Raw genomic sequence first — 20,356 nt, 5'->3', positions numbered from 1 at the left:
TGCTTTATGGATGCTTTGGAGACTCTTCCATTGATAGGGATGTTTTCATTTTACACCCCCCCCCCCCCCATTTCCATGGGAACCCCAGAGAAGCCAAACGTAATATTTCTTTTTTTTCAGTTTGTATGTTTGTAGGTAACTCCCGCTGTTGCATTTATACTGGGATCCCACATGAGATGCTGACAGAGAAAGGGGGAGACAGAAAAAGTGGCTCCCAACTACTTACAGAATAAAAAAGGAGGAGATTACAGATACTGATTTTAGCTGTGTGCGGTTACATTTCCAAAGACTTTTTAGAAGGTGAACTGTGTCAAGACTGACATAAGGATGTTTTTAAGTCCCCTCTGTCTGTAGTAAATGTTAATGATCAGAATTCGCCCTTCTGAGAAAAGAATAAAACCTCCAAGGTGTATGAAGCAGAGTAATGGTGTTCCTCATGACATTTATTTCCACAAGTGGTAAATTACCTAGTGGCATCTGCCCACACCCTGCAGATTCCGGATCCAGCCAGCTTTGGAGCCTCATCACCTTAGTGATTGCCATGGGCCATTTGCAAATACACAGCTCTTAGGTGTTCACCTCACTGTTGAAGGAGTGCAGCTTTGCAAAATTCCTTTTTTCAATGGAAACATCTTTGGATTTATCAAACAATTTAACAGCACTTCAGCGTCCCAGCACGTTTTTAGGTTGAGGTTTGCTTTGTAGCTTCTGTTATACAGAGTGTCCCCAAAGTTTGGCTGCAGCTGCTAAAGCTTAAAACTGCTCTCAGACCTATGGAACACTCTGTATGCATCCTTCCCTGCACGGAGGTGCCATCCTTCTGTGGGTCAGAGCATTGCATCCCATAATCTGTTACTTCCAAAGCATCCTTCTAACATGCATGACTTCCATTTCACCACAGTGGGGAGCCTTTTCTCTTTCTTGCCAGGTTGGCCCCTGTGCAATTAAAGGAAGAGAATGTCATGGAGTTCCTTCTCTTGGTCTCACTGTAGGTGTCTCCCTTGTGATACTGGATTTCTAGAGGCCTGAGGCACCAGTCTCTCATTATACTTCCTCCTCCTTGCCCACTCTATATCGATGTTCTTGTTTTCTCTGCCTCTAGAATGCCTTTGCTAACAAAACAGAGAAATGTTCAAAAGTAACTTTTTTCATAATCTTCAGACATCATAATTGGTTTACTGTTTTGGAGAGACTTCAGAGAAGGTGTTTCTATAGCCTGTGGAGATATTATGGGTTGTATCATCAGCTTTCTGATTAGTGCTGGCTTTAGCACATACATAATGAATAAGGCCTTGGGAGCATAGAGGCCTCACATTATACAGAAACCACAGCCTAAAGAGCTAAAATGGTTTGCCCAAGGTCTAAAAGGAATTATGTAGCAGAGCTGGGATTTGAACTTGGGGTCTTCTGACTCCACTTCCAGACCTGAGGTCAAGGGAAGAAACATAGGTCAAAAGTATATTGAACAGAGGTGTGGAGAAGCTTGGTGCCAGAAGGGCTGCTAAACTTGGAATCAGGAGAAACCTGGAGTCATCTACCATATCTGACACTTACTCTCAGTGTCTGGCCCTGCAGAATGGAAATATTAATACCTGCAGCACTTAGCTCACTGGATTGTTGAGGGCATCAAATAAGGTAAAGTGTGAAAAGTACTTTGCAAACCTTAAAGCACTTTATAAATGTCAATTATTATTTTCATCATTATTTAGACTCATTCTGGAAGCTCTGGGAATTTAAGTGCTAATTTTTCAAGTTTTTTTTTTTTTTTTTTTAGTATTGGCAAGATTGGCTACCAGTAAGCATTTGTATTTGATAGGTAAAAGTACAATTTGCCCTTTTTAGTTTGCTTTTATTTTTTTCCCTGAAGACAAATATTGTTTCTAAAGTTGAATAAGTCCTTAGTTTCTGGCTACGTACAAACTCTGGGTTATAGATTTTAGTCATTTTTGCCTGTATTTCTCTGGTGGATTTATCAAAATATTTCATTTATGATTTTTATAGATTAGCAGTCTAAGGAAAATCTATAGAACATATGAAGGTGTCTGACTTTCTAAAGTGCTTTTATGGCCAGCCACATTACATTTTGAAGGTAGCAGTAGTAATAGGTAAAATCAAAAGCACTCATCTTTCAAACCACCATATTGTTTAGAAATATTCAATGTCAGTGTTACGGTGTTACAACTGGATTGTGAAGGCTCATTGGTGAGTGCCAACAAATGTCTCCAAATATGTTTTATAAAATCTAAGGTTAAAATCCTCCTACTTAGATGTGGACCTTGCAACATAGTTGGCTAAAGAGTAACTAGAAAGTTAATTTAGTTCCCTAAAGGAGGAGGTTTGGAAGACAATATGAAGCAATTGTAAGGCCTCACCTTCCCCATAAATCACCCCTTTCCTTTTCAGCCCATTTGTCACAAAGGTAGCTTTGTTGGGTAGAGGCTCAGGCTCTCCTGCCAACCTGCAGTTATACCCAGATTGAAGTGTAATACACTTAATCCCATTCTGATAATGATTCACTTGCATCTTGGTGTGAGATGAAGAGGTAAAAAGGAAATGGGAGGTGGGATGCAGAAGGTTAAAGGAGCCCACAGATGCTGATGGAGCAGCCCCAGAAATGGGCTTAGATCTCCAGTAATGTAGAAGTGAGTAATGATAGCCTGATATAATGAAGATGGTAGTGTTTCTCCAGTAATAAATCTAGCCCACCTTGCTTTAGGGCTTATATATGGAAGCCAGTATTAGGCCTTGAATACATTTATATGGCTTAGGCCTCAGTTAAATCAGAGTCTGATTTAACTTTTGGCCACCATTTGATGTCACTGAAATGTAAACTGTGTGGAGGCAGATAAAATAGCAGTCTAAGTCTGAGGGCTCTCAAGTAAATTTTTCTAGGAAACTTCTCTTCACTCTCAAAAAGCTCTCCTTTCACAAGCCCCACCTAAGTCAGCACAGTCTTCTGTGAGAGGGAGGCCTTACTTGGAACACTGTGTAGGTGTTTCAGTGAAGGCACATCATGCCCAGGCCTACTGTGTAGATGTATGTGTTTTTATATTGATTCCTTTCTATTTCTAGGTTTAGTTTGAAACACTGGCTGCCTTTAGCTTTACACTTGCATGCGTCTGATACTCTGAACCCCACAGTGGTATCTTATGGTCATGGGGATTTTCTTGTTCTTTATCACATTGAAAATTAGCTCAGAGGTAGAAAGAAAAGCATGGAGGCCAGAAAAATATAAAATATTAACTCTCTAACTCCAACTATCATTTATTACCATGCCAGTTTAGTTTAGTGCACACTTGTTCAGCCTAGTATTTAGGTAGGAAAGAATTTACTGATCGCAAGTGGAATAAAATATGGACTAAATGTTTATCTGTTAAGAAACTTTAATATCTTGCTTCATTTTACTTTTGTCTAAATGCATCTAATTTAAAGATGACATTGACATATTAATAACTTGGCAGTTCACTAAGTGAAAATTTCAGTTCAGTTTCCTAAGAATGGATTTATTTTGTTTTAAAAAAAACCCCTAAGTTTTCTAGGGCTCTGGCCTACATAAAGAAAGAACTTTAGAGAAAAGCCAAATTAACTTGCTTCCAGAAGACATTATGGTTTCTTGTTTAATTAAAGAATTGCTTGCACAAATGAGGATTGCGCCTTAGAAGAATCTAGCTAATTAATTAAATTGTATGAACCCCCAAAGCATAAGAAGCTGTGATTTCTTATCTGATCTAGATAGGAAATCTGTGAAAGGCTGTAAGAATTCCTAACACTCTTGAATTGGTGTGTAGATAGTTTTAATTTTTAGATGAAGCCTTATATTCATGGATAGTATAAACAACTAAAGACCAAATGTCTTCATTTGTGTTTCAGTTTTGTTTCCGAGGTTGGTTACACTTTGATACATTTTTAAAATTATTCACATAATAGAATGGGGTCGCCAGAAGAATGGTGACCAGTTCTACTTTAAGCTTTCTGACAAATTGGTTGATTTTCAATGGTTCTCACTAAAGTAACTTGAACTCTTCAGACCATTTTATTGGGTCTTTGTTCATGCAAGAATATAAGATGTTTGAGGGATAGATTGTTTTATGTTGTCACTTTATTTGCTTATCGTTAAGTGGTGTAGTCACTTAAAGAATTTATATGTTACCTTTGGTCTTGCTCACAAAAGAACGCAAAAATCTGATAACTCTGCCTCTCTTACCTAGTTTAGGTCTCTCCCAAAGCAGTGAGGTTCTGGGCATAAGAGTTTTCTTCTGCAAAGGGAGATAAATTCACACTATTCTGACTCAGCCTCTTGTACCACAGAAACAACTATTAGCTTTTCAAAAATGTTTCTGCTGTTGAAAGGTTGTATTTGAAATGGGTAACAATAGACAAGAAGGTTTCTAGAATATAGAATTCTATGTAAGGACCATAGATTTAGAGCTGAGAGGGGCCTTAGAAGTCATTGAGCATAGTTACCTCATTTTTCAGATGAGGAAACTGAGGCCCAGAGAGGTTACCAAAAATTATGCAGTGAATTCACTGTGGCTTGGGACTAGAATTCTGATCTCCAGACTCTTGGTCCACTTCACCTTTCTTCCTGCTGTGCCACTTCAATCTGGGCCTCAGAGATCAAGTCTAGCCCCATCATGATGAGAGGCCCATAAAGGTGAATTGGCTTGTCCCAGGTTGTAAAGCTAGTAAACCATAAACTGGAATTTGAATCCAGGTTAATGTCTGATCCCAAATTTAGTGCTCTCCTCACTATACCACATCCTAAGACCCACCTTTCCAAAGTAAAACTTTATGATCAATTCTAAGAAGTTGATACACATTTGAGTGTTTTTGCATATAAGATCTCTGAAGACCTTAGCTAAAATTGGTGTCTACTTCCTGCCCACACTTGAAACATTGTCAGCTGATTTAGTATAAAAGTAACAAGGTTTCTAGGTGCCATGTCCTGTATCTTTCATTTAGAGAAAGATGTGGTTCAGAATGAATCTTCTATCCTTAGTATACGTTGTTCATTGTTGCAGTAGTATCAGTAGGAAATTTGCATCATGCTAACAGGTTTCTATAACACCTATGAAATTTGTTTATTTTATTGTAATCTCATCTTCATGTTGGAGTATCAGCTGGTATTTCCAAAGATGGTCTTGAGATGCAAAAAAGAAATGCAGTCTGGGTTGCCAACTGTCATTTCATTTTATTGTTGAGATTTTTAAAAGATCAGAAACTGTTGTTCAAATTCAGTGTAAGAGATTCTCCTTAGGGATATGGCAAAGAAAGGGAGGAAATTGCCACATATGGTCTTAGACTAAGGCTTCAAAAATGAAAACTTGTTATTTTTAAGTCTTCATTTTTCAGATTGTGTAGAATTTTAAAATATGTCATCTGGGTACATTTGTCCTTGTGTGCCTTGAGATTGTCAGCTCAAAATGTCAATATTGTTGGTTACTTATTTTTTGAAGAGTGAGATTAAAAAAAAGGAACTGTTGGTTAGCAGAGTATATACTTGCTAATAAAATTGTGCTTCTCACTTAGAGAAGCATATTTTCTGACCCTTAAGTCACTTAAATCTGTGTGCCAAGAATTCATCATAGCAGCAGACAACACACCCAAAACAGAGTTGGGTTTCTAAAACCTCATTCCTCTAGATGATTTTTTCCCCCTTTAAACCTTACCACATTTTCTTTTGATTGCCAGTGAACATTTCTCAAGTTTCTCATCCTGGAGCTAACTGTATTACAATTCCTTGTCCCGCCTTATCCAGACCTTAGCCCACAGAGAGACACAAATGGGAATCTGAACAAATTTTTTGTTATATTTTTTCATTGCCAAGCAGCTCTTTGTGCACTGAGATCTCCCTCTGCTGCCTGAAGATTAGCTATTTTGTAAGGTTTCTGACACTGTACATGTAAATGAGTTCCACCCAGCTTTCATGACAGCCGTGGAAACAACTTACACCATGACTACTAATCATCCTATGTACAAACATATTCCTCCGTCATGCAAGCTGAGAATAGCATCATGCCGAGGGTGGAGTTTGAGTTTATCGGCCTTCCTGAGTTGGGACTTGCCCACTGGCTTTCTCAAGTCAGCTTTCTTTCACCAAATGTTTGCTGTCATAGAGAAGGCTCCAAGGAGAAAAAATTAACAAAACAGAATTAACAAGTGTCTCTTTTGTTGTTGCTGTTTCCTAATTTTATTAGTAGGCATTTAAATTTCATTGGATATCCTTTTTTCCATTATTTTTGTACCTATGATTGAAAACAGTAGTTGGTCTCTGACTTTGCAGGAGGTAAGTTTTTCATCTGTGTATGTCTGTACTATTCGTGTCTGTCTCTTTGGAAAATGCAGCATCCTCCTCCCAAAGTCATTCCCCTAACTTTCCCAGCTATACATCTTTCCCCTATGGAAGAGCAGGGGAAGAGAATCCAGAAGGAAAGGACTCCCTCTTTCTTTCCAGAGACTGTCGGCTAAGTGATATTGGAGGGGGCTTCAAGTCAAGTGAGAATTGTAAATGTTAGAAATACAGTGCCTACTGCAGTCTCTTCAGAGAGGGAGCAGGAAGCAATTGTCTGTTTACCAGCTCTGAGAATTCAGCAAGTCTGACTAGTTGGCTTGTGCAAGATTATAGAATGCTCCCACAAAGACAAAGGAGTCCCTTGGCCAGCAAATTAAATTGCAGAAATCACCCTCCATGCATAGCAAGAGAGAGATTCCTTGCCCAGGTTTCAGAATGACCTAGACAAAGCTTTCTGAAAAATGTCAAAATGAAAGTCTCTTCCCTTCCTTTTTAGTTCAGTTTTCATTTGTATAATCCTGGGGTTTCTCCCAAGGAATCTGTCAGTTATAGTTCCTTTGCAGGAGGGGCCAGGACAGCCAACCCAGTAATGCAGCCTTATTCCCTTTGGCTTGTGGCTGTCTGTGGAAAGTGAGGGTCAAGCAGTTTCCTTGGCTTTGGAAATGACTCTTTGGTAGCAGTGATTTATTCACTAGCATAACAGATAGACTCCCCTTTTTGTAACTTCCCCGGAGGAGGAAGAGGAGGAGGACACTGCATTTTTAGCCACTCTGCTTGCTTTCCCACTTGTCTGTGAGTGAAGCAGGAGCCTTGAAGACCTCACGTTGTGCTGCTTGCTTTGCAGACACTGAACTGAAGCTTCTTGCAAAGGGGGACAGTCCACCCCCCTTAATTTGTACCTATCTTAAGGGGCCATCTGACATTCCTGGTTTCTATAAGATCTTCCTCTAGCCTGTACTCCTGTAAAGAGGGATTATTACAATTCCAGTAATTATTTTAATATGGTGTTCCTACTTTTGGCCAGGATTACAGCTGAACTCATCTTTTTTGGTTGTTGTTCAACAACAACAAAAACCCCATGGTCAGCTGATCTCTGACCCAAAGTCAGGTGGATGATTGCCTTGGGACATTGTAGGAATGTTTTCAACCAAATACTGATCAGGAAACATCCGGCGACTTTAGCTGGAAACTCATTTGACTCACGTCTACAGTGTATCCTTAAGAAGCCTAGAGGCTGCTAACTTGTCATTGTTCTTTATAGTCCAATCAGTATAATATAAATATAGTTGAGGGGATTTTTGTATGTCTAGGAGACAGTTATGTCAGAATGCTTTAAGTAATAGTGAAGTCATTTAGCTGAGGTAAAAGATTAGTTCTTTCTTAGACTATGTAAAAGGAACAACAAAATAAAAGAACTTGCAAAAGTTCCTTTACCATGCAACCTGTGTTGCACAAGTTCTGTTGAAACTGAAGGCTGATTGTTTGCAAAATACCTGTTTCCTGGGCCTGAGAAAACTTGTTAAAAAAAAAAAAACTTCAGAAAAGTCCCCACACATAGCTCATAGCCAGTAGAAAAGATGCTGTTAGAGAGGGGTACTGAAAGCAGGATTGTCTGGCCTTTGTGTACAATTTGGTTGTCTCTTGTAGAACCTAGAAAGGTGTGATGGGGACACTGATTTTGTTTTTCTGTGACATGCACACTGTTTTCATCATGCTTCAGAGGATGGGATAAAGTTGAAAAACTCCACCGAAGGGACAGACAGAATTACTTATGGGTACAAGCTGATCTACAGAGGGATAAATGTTTTCATTTAAGGAGTGTTTTGGAAAGTTTTATTTGCAAGGTGGTGCTTTAGACTTGATTACAAGCTGTTTCACTGTATTTTGTTTCAGAGGATACAGTGTATCTATAGGAAACAGCCTTTAAAAGGGAAAGTTTTTGTAAAAAAAAGTTTCTCTAGGACTTCCTCACTACCACCAAAAATTACCAAGATAAAAATTTTATAGTTTTGCTCTCAAAGTAATTTTCCAAAACTTGCCACTATCTTCTACACATCTCACAGTGGAAAGTGGAAAGACCCTAAGTCTTGGGAAGACCCCAAGTGGAGCCTTTGGAGGTTAGCTCAGTAGGGGTGGCCTACCCATCAGCACTCAGGCCTCAGTGTGCTTGAGATTGTTTGGCGTACACTTAGGAGCATCACCCAGTCACTTACTTTGTTGAGCTCTCTGGCTTGTTTGTTTTATTTTATTTTGAAATGAGGTTCACAAATAACAGTGTCTTTCCTAGTGCTCTATTCAGTTTGCTCTATTGCAGTACTTCCCAGAGTAATAGATTTGACTCCTTTGCTTGAATTTTTGCCTGCTTGCAGAAAATAGTCTTGACGATGCATATTTGAAAAACAGGAAGGTGTCTTACATTGAAGTCTTTCCTGTCAGAACTCTTTTGAATCTCCTGTGACTACTGACAACTAAAGCATTTTGATACCTTGGAAAGAAAGGCACTGAATTGTTATTCTTAAAAAAAAAAAATAAGTTTATTACTTTTAGAACCATAAGTAATAGGAAGAATTATAAGATAAATAGTCCAGTTGCTGCTACAGTATTTCTGGGGGGTCTTTACAGAAGAGTGGCATCTTCAGAGGACTGCTATTTTCAGTGGGGTGGGATCTCTTAGCCATATCTTTTGCTAACGGTGTTCTCATTGACTTGCCTGAGAACTCTAGTAATAACCCAGAGGACTCTAGCCCAGTAATTTACATTTATACAGTGCTTTTCATCTGATGATTTCCTTGCCATTCAGATATTATCTTAAATATCATTGCTTCCATTTGACAGTGAAATTGGGGTCTAGGAAAGTTCACTTGGCTTGTTCCAAGAGGTCACATTTATGAGTCGTTTCCAAAGTTGTAGCAGAACCTGAATATTTTGACTCCCAGGCTTGTAGTCTAAATAAAACATGATTGATTCTTTTGCCTGATCTTTAAAAAAAAAAAAAAAGATTAGAAGTATCTCTTAATATTTTCTCCAGTTCTAGTACCGTGGCCTGCAGTTTCCTATTGGGGTGAGGGATTGATTCTTCTCTGTGTTTTTGGCCTACATGGAGGTTCTGAATCTATATTAAAATGTAGTGAGGTAAAGCCTTGGAGCTGAGAATGTCTGGAAGATCTTTCTTTTTATTCATAGCAGTGCATTTCATCTGAGGGCGTACAGGGGAGCTGTGAATTTTGCTGGGTAGAGTACTGCATCTGCACCGCTGGCTTAACTCACTGTTGTTTCCCCCAAACAGCAGTCCTGCCTCACTGTGCCACGTCTGCCTTCTCCTACCTACACCTCTAAGATTCGCCCTTGTTTTGCCCCACTCCCACCCCTCCCCTCCCTGCTGGCCTGTGGTTCCTGTTCATCTGTACAGGTGTTCACTTTCCCTTTTGGCTGTTGCCCTTTTTTCACAGAGGGAGAACCGGAGGTTACAGGAAGCCAGCATGCGGCTAGAACAAGAAAATGATGACCTTGCTCATGAACTTGTAACCAGCAAGATTGCTCTGCGAAATGACTTGGACCAGGTAAAATTAGTCATACACGAAATAGAATTAAGAATGGGACTCCTCCCTTAAAGAAAAGTCTTCCCTCTGGTGAGAGAAGTAAACAGTATATGCTCTAAGGAAAGAGTTGGCTTCTTGGTTCTAAAAGAGTATGTGGCCCACTTCCCGCCCCTCCCACTTTTGAACCTCTCTAGTGTCTACCCCTCACCCCCGCCTTCTCCCAGACCACCAACTGCCAGGTGTGGCTACCAGAAAAGCATTCTTTATGGGTCCATTGATGCCAGCTAAAATTCTGCAAAGTATCTTAGCTGTTGTGAATCTGGAAGTTTTATACAAAGGATATGGGTCCAGAATGACCATAAGTGAATTAGCTGCATGTGCTGACTTAATCTTGGCCTTTCCCACAATGCTATCAACTTTAGAGTTCTGCTTCCCTTTGAAAACTCCATCCATAGATATGAGCAATGAAGGGTAACCGTGGAAGATGATCAGTGGGGAAAGGATATTAAGAATCATGTCAGGTGAGGGGGGGAGGAGTGGGCCTGGAAAGTCAGACTCTTAGGTTGGAAGGGACCTTCCCAAGTGGTCTGGTCCAAACACTTATCTCATACATAACCCTGTGACAATATCACTGACATTTAGTCAATTCTTAAGATGCCAAGGACTGCACTCTGCTCATTGTTAACACAGGACTTGGAAGACAGACAGGTGGGCTACAGAAGAAACGACTTATCTGTGTCATGGGCTCCGTCAGCAACAAGCCCAGTTCCATTTAAAGAATAACAGTTCAGTGCCTTTCTTTGTGAGGTATCCAACTGCTTTAGCTGTCAGTAGTCACAGGAGATTCAAGAGATCTTACAGGAAAGACTTCACCGTAAAACACCTTCCTGTTTTTCGAATATGCATTGTCAAGGCTATTGTTGGAGGTTATTCGAGCGAAGGTGTGACTGGAAGCGTGAGCAACAGAAGAGGAAATTTTGTCTGGATCCTTTTTCCTCCATATTTTTTCAGTGCAAGTCCATCAATTTCCCCATTCATCCTTTACATTATGTGTAAAGTTTGGGTCTGAGGGCTGGAAGTGTGTGAACTTGTGATTTCATTAGTGTGGAAACTCCCTGTGTCATTACAGATTGGCAGTCTGTAATCTCATCAGTAATGTAGAGTCTTAGAGAGTTGTCTGGGCACTGAGAGATTAGGGAACTTTCCCATGATCATATAGCTAAAATGTCAGAGGTATAGCTTCGATCCAGGACTATCTGACTTCAAGGCCAGCCCTCAGTCTGCTGGTCCACACCGTTGTTTCATTTATATATAATCTGTGTTCTGAAAAGTTAGAAATAATATAGTACATACATGGGTAAAGCAAAGCATGCAAGACAATCTCTGTCTTCAATGAGTTTATGTTCTAATGGGCAGAAGACAAAACATAAAGGGAAGCTGGGAAAGGGTTGCGAGAATATATACATAGTGGCATGGTTTGGAAATGGTCTCTAGGAAGCACTGTGGAGGTCTGCTTCCAGGCAGCAAAGATGATGGTTGCAGAGCTTAGGCTGATCCCTGGGGCAGAATGGAAGGTTCTGATCAGTGGGGCAGGGGCAGATAGCCATGCTGGCCAGAGTGGAGGCTGCAAGGTTCAGGAATGGTGGCTGGAAAATTGTGAAAACATTTATTCCCAACATATTTCTATTTTGTCCTCATAGAAAGAAAGGGTTAACTTTTATTTGCAGGAGAGTTGGTTATTTACTTTTGCTTTCCTGAAGCTCACCCATTCAGCATTTTCTTCTTATGCTTGCTAGTCTGAAAAATTGTACTTCAAAGAAGAGCCTCCCTCTAATAATGGAAGACACCCAGGTTCCAGAAATAATGATGTCATTGAGAAACCTGGAAGTTCTCCAGAGTGTCCAGCAGAGTGTGGCCTTTTAGCCGTCACACTGAGAATGTTTCATTAGCAGGAAAAGCCCCCTTTGTTCCCCAAGAAAGCAGTTTATAATGGCTATTAACATGAATTCCCCTAAACTGATGCATTCTACAAGTACTTTAGGGCAGTTAGAGGATATAGTGCATGGTGTGCTGGGCCTAGAGTCAGAAGGACTCATCTTCCTGAGTTCAAAGCTGACCTCAGATCAGCTGTGTGACACGGAGCAATTCACTTCACCCTGTTGGTCTCGGTTTTCCTCTTCTATAAAATGAACTGGAGAAGGAAATGACAAACCCCTCCAGTATCTTTCCCAAGAAATATGCACATAGTAGTTGCTATGCTAGGTAAGAACTAAGAGTGATTTTTTTAAAAAAAGGATAGTCTCTGAACTCAAAATAAGTAAGTCAAGTCAGCAAGCATTAAAATACTCACTGTGTGCCAGGTGAGGCAGCTAGATGGCTCAGTGGGTAGAGCACTGGCCTGGAGTCAACAAAACCGGAGTTCAATTGCTGTTTGACCTTGGACAAATCATTTAACCTCAGTTTGCTTTAATCCACTAGAGAAAAACGTGGCAAACCACTCCAGTGTCTTTGCCCAGTAAACTCATGAACAGTATTGGCGTGCTATGGTCCATGGAGTCATGGAGAGTCAGACACGACTGAACAAAAACAACAAATGTGCCAGGCACTGTGCTGAGTTCTGAGAATACAAGTACAAAAAAAGGAAGGAACTTCTAATGGGGAAAGACACAGAGAAGAGCTGATAAAGGCAGGGGGTGGGATGGAGAGAGAGTACAGGGGATGAAAGGGTGGCTCACCTGGCTGCCCTCCAATCCAAGGGAGGGGCAGGGCAGGGGGCGGGGCAAGGGAACTAAGGAAGTTTGGGATGTGATCCCTGTTTGGATGAAGAGGTTCTGGGCATGATGGAGGAGCTAGAGAAGGCCAATAACCATTCTGTTCTGGAAGTTCCGGGTTAGAGGGAAGAGTTTCAAAAAGTTGTTTCTTTGTTTTAGGTTGGAAAGAACCTTGGAGGTTTTTTGGGCTTAACTGTTAATGAGACTGGTAGCAGAGGGTAACACCCCACACTTTCTCCCAACTATTTCCTGTTGCACCCCAAAGTCTTTTGAGATTACAGGACTCCTAGGATTTTTGATGTTGGTCTCAGCATACCAGCAAAAGTGAACCCCCAAAGCAGCAACATATCTTTACTCTAAAGAGGCAGGTATTAAATAGAGATTATCAAAGGTAATTGTTTATGGCTCATCAAGAGAATCATTAGCTCAGTGGTGTACAGATTTATCAATAAAAATAAAGTCTTTAAAATATTATCCTAGAAATAGAAAGCACACGATGGTTCCTGTGAAGACAATTAAAGTGAATTACAGTCTATATCTGACCTAAGCCCAGCTAGCCCTGCCTGGACAAAAAAGCCTGGATCTCTCATCTCCTGGGCGAGGAAGAGAGGGATAGAAGGCAAAGGGAGAGGGGGCCCTGCTACTCCTTCATGCAGCCCTACTTTCTTGTCCTTAGGCATGAGAAGAAATAGAACCTTAGCTGCTAAATTCTTGCTCCCTCCATAGTAGGCAGGGTCAAAGACCAAACCCCCGAAGCCCTGTGGACACTTTGTAATAATTCTAGACCACAGATTTAGTCATTACATCCCCTCTGAGCTTCACCTGCTTGGAGGCAATACAATTGCCTGTCCAAATCTGGAAGCTTGGCAGTGATGTGGTATTTTTCTACAATGGAAGCTACGAAATGGGAGTAAATCAGTTTGGAAGGAGTCTGTCAGTCAACTAATGTTTATTAAGTGCTTACTCTACTAAGCATCATGCTGAGCACTGGGTACTCACATACAAATAGCTGCTTATATAAACAATGGAAGGTAAGATTAGAAGGAAGGCACTAGGGTAGGAGCAAGAAATTGGGGGATGGCCCCTTAAAGAAGGTGGGATTTTAACTAAATCTGGAAGAAGTCCCTAGAAGCCATGAGGCAGAAGGGAGAAAGGAGAGCATTCCAGGTACTAGGGACAGCCAGGGTGAACAGAACAGGTAGGTAGATAGAGAATCATGTGCAAGGTAGCAAGAAAGCTGTGTCACTGACTCCTAGACTCCATGAAAAGGAATGAAGGGGAAGACGGTGGAAAAATAGAAAGGGGCCGGGTGATGAGGGCTTTAAAACAGGATTTTTATATTTGATCCTAGAAGTAATAGAGAATCACTGGAACCTACTGCAGTAGAGAAGTGACATGCTCAGACCTGCACTTAGGAAGAGAGCTTTGGCCAGTGACTGGAGAGATTTTTTAGTCAGGAAGACCAAACAGAAGGCTATTGTCTAGTCATGAGGTACCTGTATCAGCTTTCTACCAATGTGAAGCTAATTTGAATGGAGAGATAAGGGGATGTATACAAGAGCTGTTGTGAAGGTGACAATGGCAGGGTTGTAAACAAAATTAATATGTGGGGTGAGTTTGGGTGAGGAGTCAAAATGACATTGAGATTGCAAGCTGAGAGATGGGAGAATGGTGTGTTCTTCATTGCCGAAGAAGACCATGCCATCAGAGAAATGATGACATGACTTGCACTTGACTTTTGAGTGAGGGAGGGCTGTGCAAGGTCACCAGCCTCACTTCTCCTCCAGAGTCATCTGAATCCAGTGACCAGATATTCATCAGGATGACTGGAGATGACCCAGGAAGAGGCAGTTGGGGTTAAGTGACTTGCCCAAGGTCACACAGCTAGTGTGTAAACTCAGGTCCTCCTGACCCCTGCACTGGTGCTCTATCCACTGCACCACCTAGCTGCCCCTGGGAGAATGGTAGGAAAATTAGGAAGAGGGGAGGGCTTGGGGGAATCTGATGTACCTTAAGTGAACAGAGATAAACTATCTTCTTGGAGTCCACAGTATTGAATCAAAAGGTCTTTCCAAGAAGATGCCCCTATTAACTCTGACGTTGCCAGGGATAGTGGAACTAGGGACCCAGCTATAAGGGCTTAGCCCTTAACTATGACATTTCCAGGAAAAATGGGAACCTGGGATATCTCATAAAGTAGCCTCCCCTTGAAGCCTTTGTGGCTATAAGAGGATGTCATCAGGGTCAGAACTGATGATAAGCCCTGGCTAAAATGTTTACGTGATTCAAGTTAGCAACAGATTGTTCTGTACCTAATTTATTTTTTTTAAAAAACTCCTATTGAGGTAACAAGCAATTATTTAAAACTCAATAACATTTTGATAAAGTTACTCAATTCAGTAACTTTCGGCTAAGCACTTGCTACATTAGCATGTACGTGCTACATAGCATGAAGCTATTATGTAGGGTTGGTGAGATACTAACATGAGTAAGAAATAACCTTGGCCCTCAAGGATTTTTCTAATTTAGTTTGTTAAAAGCTAAAAAGCTCTAAGGTACAATTATATCTAACTATAATTTCCTTACTGTATCCTAACTTTGATCATATTTAATCCATTCTCTCATTTTCTTGACTTCAGAATAAGAATCTGATTTTATTCGCAGCCCTCTGAAATTGTTCACATCAGAACCCATCCACACACAGATTTAAGGGTCTTTTCAGTGTGTATAGGTATACAAAACCACAACAAAGAGAAACACAAAAGTGCAGCTTTACTTTTCCTCAGTGCAGTTACATTCTGCTGAAAGTGTTAAAACAGAGTCAAAGATAATACCAGGACTTTTGGAGAGAGAACTGGCAAATGGGAGGAGGGGAGTGGGGATCAAGGAAGGCTAAGGGGGTGGAGTTAGAATCTGAGCTGAGATTTGACGGACAAGGATTCTGAAAGGCTGAAATGAAAGAGGAGTTGACACCAAGTGCAGGAGACAGTTGTGCAGCTGTACAGAGATGGAGGATGGGAGTGTCGTGTGGGCACCAGCAGGGAGTCTAGTTTGGTTGAAATTTCAGCACTGTGAAGGGGAGTGATATGAAATAAGACTGGCAAGGTAAGTTGCGGGGGGACTTCTGTTTGATTCTCAAGGCAGTGGGGAATGGCAGGTTCAGATTTAGGCATCGTGAAGATTATTTTAACAGCTGTATGGAGTGACAGTGTTTTGGAGAGAGGAGAGGCTGCAAGGAGACAAAAACAGAGTGTCTTGTAGTAGTTCAGGCAGGAAGTGATGCACATATAAAAGAAGAAAAGGGAGCCAATATGAGAGGCAGTCTGGAGAAGGAATGAACAAAACTTGGCAACTTTTTGGATGAGCTGCAACGAGGGGACAGTAGAAGTAAGAGTCAAGATCCAATTTTTTTTTTTTTTTATTATTAAATTTATTTATTTAACTTTTAACATTCATTTTCACAAAATTTTGGGTTACAAATTTTCTCCCCTTTTATCCCCTCCCCCCCCAAACACCAAGCATTCTAATTGCCCCTATGACCAATCTGCTCTCTCTTCTATCATCCCTCTCTGCCCTTGTCTCCATCTTCTCTTTTGTCCTGTAGGGGCAGATAGCTTTCTATACCCCTTTACCTGTTTTTCTTATTTCCTAGTGGCAAGAACATTACTCGACAGTTGATCCTAACACTTTGAGTTCCAACTTCTCTTCCTCCCTCCCTCCCCACCCCTTCCCTTTGGAAGGCAAGCAATTCAATATAGGCCATATCTGTGTAGTTTTGCAAATGACTTCCATAATAGTTGTGTTGTATAGGACTAACTATATTTCCCTCCATCCTATCCTGTCCCCCATTACTTCTATTCTCTTTTGATCCTATCCCTCCCCATGAGTGTCGACCTCGAATTGCACTCTCCTCCTCATGCCCTCCCTTCTATCATCCCCCCCACCCTGCTTGTCCCCTTATCCCCCACTTTCCTGTATTGTGAGATAGGTTTTCCTACCAAAATGAGTGTGCACTTTATTCTTTTCTTTAGTGGAATGTGATGAGAGTAGACTTCATGTTTTTCTCTCACCTCCCCTCTTTATCCCTCCACTAATGAGTCTTTTGATTGCCTCTTTTATGAGAGATAATTTGCCCCATTCAATTTCTCCCTTTCTCTTCCCAATATATTTCTCTCTCACTGCTTGATTTCATTTTGTTTTAAAGATATGATCCCATCCTATTCAATTCACTCTGTGCACTCTGTCTCTATGTATGTGAGCGTGTGTGCATGTGTAATCCCACCCAGTACCCAGATACTGAAATGTTTCAAGAGTTACAAATATTGTCTTTCCATGTAGGAATGTAAACAGTTCAGCTTTAGTAAGTCCCTTATGACTTCACTTTGCTGTTCACCTTTTCATGGTTCTCTTCATTCTTGTGTTTGAAAGTCAAATTTTCTTTTCAGCTCTGGTCTTTTCATCAAGAATACTTGAAAATCCTCTATTTCATTGAAAGACCATTTTTTCCCCTGAAGTATTATAGTTAGTTTTGCTGGGTAGGTGATTCTTGGTTTTAGTCCTAGTTCCTTTGACTTCTGGAATATACTGTTCCATGCCCTTCGATCCCTTAATGTAGAGGCTGCTAGATCTTGGGTTATCCTGATTGTATTTCCACAATACTTGAATTGTTTCTTTCTAGCTGCCTGCAGTATTTTCTCCTTGACCTGGGAACTCTGGAATTTGGCCACAATGTTCCTAGGAGTTTCTCTTTTTGGATCTCTTTCAGGCGGTGTTCTGTGGATTCCTTGAATATTTATTTTGCCCTCTGGTTCTAGAATCTCAGGGCAGTTTTCCTTGATAATTTCATGAAAGATGATGTCTAGGCTCTTCTTTTGATCATGGCTTTCAGGTAGTCCCATAATTTTTAAATTGTCTCTCCTGGATCTATTTTCCAGGTCTGTTGTTTTTCCAATGAGATATTTCACATTATCTTCCATTTTTCCATTCTTCTCTCTTTGTTCTGTGATTTCTTGGTTTTGCATAAAGTCATTAGCCTCCATCTGTGCCATTCTAATTTTGAAAGAACTATTTTCTTCAGTGAGCTTTTGAATCTCCTTTTCCATTTGGCTAATTCTGCTTTTGAAAGCATTCTTCTCCTCATTGGCTTTTTGAACCTCTTTTGCCAATTGAGTTAGGCTAGTTTTCAAGGTGTTAATTTCTTCAACATTTTTTTGGGTCTCCCTTAGCAGGGAGCTGATCTGCTGTTCATGCTTTGACTTCATGTCTCTCATTTCTCTTCCCAGCTTTTCCTCCACCTCTCTAACTTGATTTTCAAAATTCTTTTTGAGCTCTTCCATGGCCTGAGCCCATTGGGTGGGCTGGGACACAGAAGCCTTGATTTCTGTGTCTTTGCCTGATGGTAAGCATTGTTCTTCCTCATCAGAAAGGAAGGGAGGAAATGCCTGTTCGCCAAGAAAGTAACCTTCTATAGTCTTATTTCTTTTCCCTTTTCTGGGCATTTTCCCAGCCAGTGACTTGACCTCTGAATATTTTCCTCACACCCACCTCACCTCCTGATCCTCCCAGCCCGTGTTTGTGGTCTGAGATTCAAATGCTGCTTCCAGCCTCAGGGCTTTTGGCGGGGGCAGGGCTGCTATTCAGTATGAGATTATGTTCTGGTGCTGAGGTCGGGGCAGGGCCACCTCTCAAGCTCAGTTCCCTCAGGGGGTTTATGCACAGACCTTCCGCAATGGATTCAGGCTCCCGCCCGCTTGGGGAGCCCCTGTCTGCAGCCGCCTCTCAGCTTCTACCTCCCGGGGGGGGGGGGGGGGCCTGAATTATGGGGGCACCCCACTCCCCTCTCGACCTGCCAAAGAGACTCTCTCACCCACCCCTGTCACCTGTGGGTGGAGGGACTTGTGCGGCCGCTGGAGATCCCGTCCCTGAAGCCTGCTCGGATCTGTTTCTCTCGGTGCCGCAGCAGTGGCCGCAGCAGGTCTGGGCTGGGCTTTGTGTCTGCAGCGCGACGGACCTTTTGCGAGAGGTTTGCAGATCCCTCTGTGGGTGGAGGGACCCGCGTGGCCGCTGGAGATCCTGTCTGTGAAGCCTGCTCGGATCTTTTCCTCTCGGTGCCGCGGCCGCGGCAGGGCTGCACTCAGCTCCCAGTCCCGGCGCCCAGTCCGCAGCGCGAAGGACCCCCCCGCGAGAGGTTTGCAGGTCTCTCTGGAACAGAAATCTCCCTCGCTCCAATGTTCCGTGGCCTCTGGGTGCGGAATTCGCCGTGAGTTACTTCCCTGTAGCCATTCTATGGGTTGTGGGTTCAGAGCTATGTGTATGTGCGTCTTTCTACTCCGCCATCTTGGCTCCGCCCCGTCAAGATCCAATTTGAATGACTCAGAAATGAGTCTGCCTTCTGAAGAAATAGAGAAGTTTGTAAGAGGGATTGACTGTCTAGGTAAGGAAAAATAATAAGTTCTGTTTTGGTCATATTAGTTTAAGGTGCGAATAGAGCATCCTGTTGATGTCTAGTGGGTAATCTCAGTGTGGGACTGATGTTCAGGATATAGATTTTGTCTAGATGTATAGATTGGAGAGCTATTGGTGATGTTATCAGGCCTGCTTGTGCCCCCAAATCTGTTGGGGGCAAGTATGCTTGGGGTCTTCTGTTCACAGTCACAAGAATCCCTAAAAGTTGAGCCCCACAAAATAACAGTGTTGCTTAAGAGAGAGAACCACAAGGCATATGGTTTATGGAGCAAATTATTGACTCAGTAATAAGCATATAATATAATATAAGCATGTAATTATTATTAAATATATTATATTATATACTAATATAACTTGATATCAAGTACCAGAGGAAATTCCTAGTTCAATATAAACTTGCAAATAAAAAATTATCCTTATGCAGTTAAAATATCTTAATCCACATCTGAGCCATAGTGGCTGTGTCACTCTGGGCAGGTCACTTTAACCTCTTACTGCTCTAGACCACACAGTAAGACTTAGAAGCAGAAGAGAAGGCGCAGACCTTATTAGCAGGGTAGTTTCTCCATCTGGGAAATCCCCTATAGCAGTGAAATCATAGTTCTAAAAAAAATCCTAATGAGAGAAATAAGACACATAATTGTTCTTGGGGAAAAAAATGACAATTGATTAACAATTGGTAACTGTCCTTTTGTTGTTCTTGAGTCTTTTCAGTTGTGCCTGATTTCTCCTGTTCCCATTTGGAGTTTTCTTGACAGAGATACTAGAGTGGTTTTCCATTTCCTTCTTCAGCTCATTTTACAGATAAGAAAACTGATGGAAACGGGGTTAAGTGGCTTGCCCAAGGTCACAGCTAATAAGTGTCTGAGGCCAGATTTGAACTCAGGACAATGAGTCTCCCTGACTGTAGTCGATCCACTGCTTCAACTGTCCTATCATGGGACACATCCAGTCATATAATCCTAGGCATGTGGCTTCTTGCCAGTGTCCAGTAGTTCTCAGCTTTTGCCCTAAGGGTGAGACAATAATTTATCTCCTTCTGTCTAGACTCTACCAGTTCTGAAAAGTGTTGGCTGTGTTATAAGGAAAGAGTCAGTTTTGAATCAAATCCATGACCTGCTGAGGATGGTTCCTATATTGGTTGGAGCCAGGTAGAAGGAAGGGAGAATTATTCTATAGCTCTCCTCTCATCCCATTTCCAAACATCTAGAAAGAAGGTACACTGTCAGTTGTTAGTTATGATATTGCCCAGGATACCTGAGATAAGGAAAGCTTCCTAATGGTCCAGA

The 20,356-nt window shown here is 41.5% G+C and overlaps 1 protein-coding gene across 14 annotated transcripts in view; it reads left to right on the top strand.

The window, feature by feature from the left end:
* RABGAP1L (RAB GTPase activating protein 1 like) overlaps positions 1-20,356 on the top strand; it is a 686,444-nt gene that overhangs the window by 647,227 nt on the left and 18,861 nt on the right. For 12 of the 14 annotated variants that reach the window (XM_072637875.1, XM_072637876.1, XM_072637873.1 and 9 more), the window contains one exon: positions 9,742-9,852. In XM_072637875.1, coding sequence (XP_072493976.1) covers positions 9,742-9,852 — 111 coding nt within the window. Of the gene's footprint in view, positions 1-120; positions 6,287-9,741; positions 9,853-20,356 lie in introns of those variants that run through there. The other 2 variants (XM_072637886.1, XM_072637880.1) reach the window with 2 other exon arrangements.

This window comes from Notamacropus eugenii, chromosome 2 (genome assembly GCF_028372415.1).
Source record: "Notamacropus eugenii isolate mMacEug1 chromosome 2, mMacEug1.pri_v2, whole genome shotgun sequence".
NCBI lineage: Eukaryota > Metazoa > Chordata > Mammalia > Diprotodontia > Macropodidae > Notamacropus > Notamacropus eugenii.
Note: the sequence above shows the minus strand (reverse complement) of the source record. Positions and strands in the feature narration are given on the sequence as shown.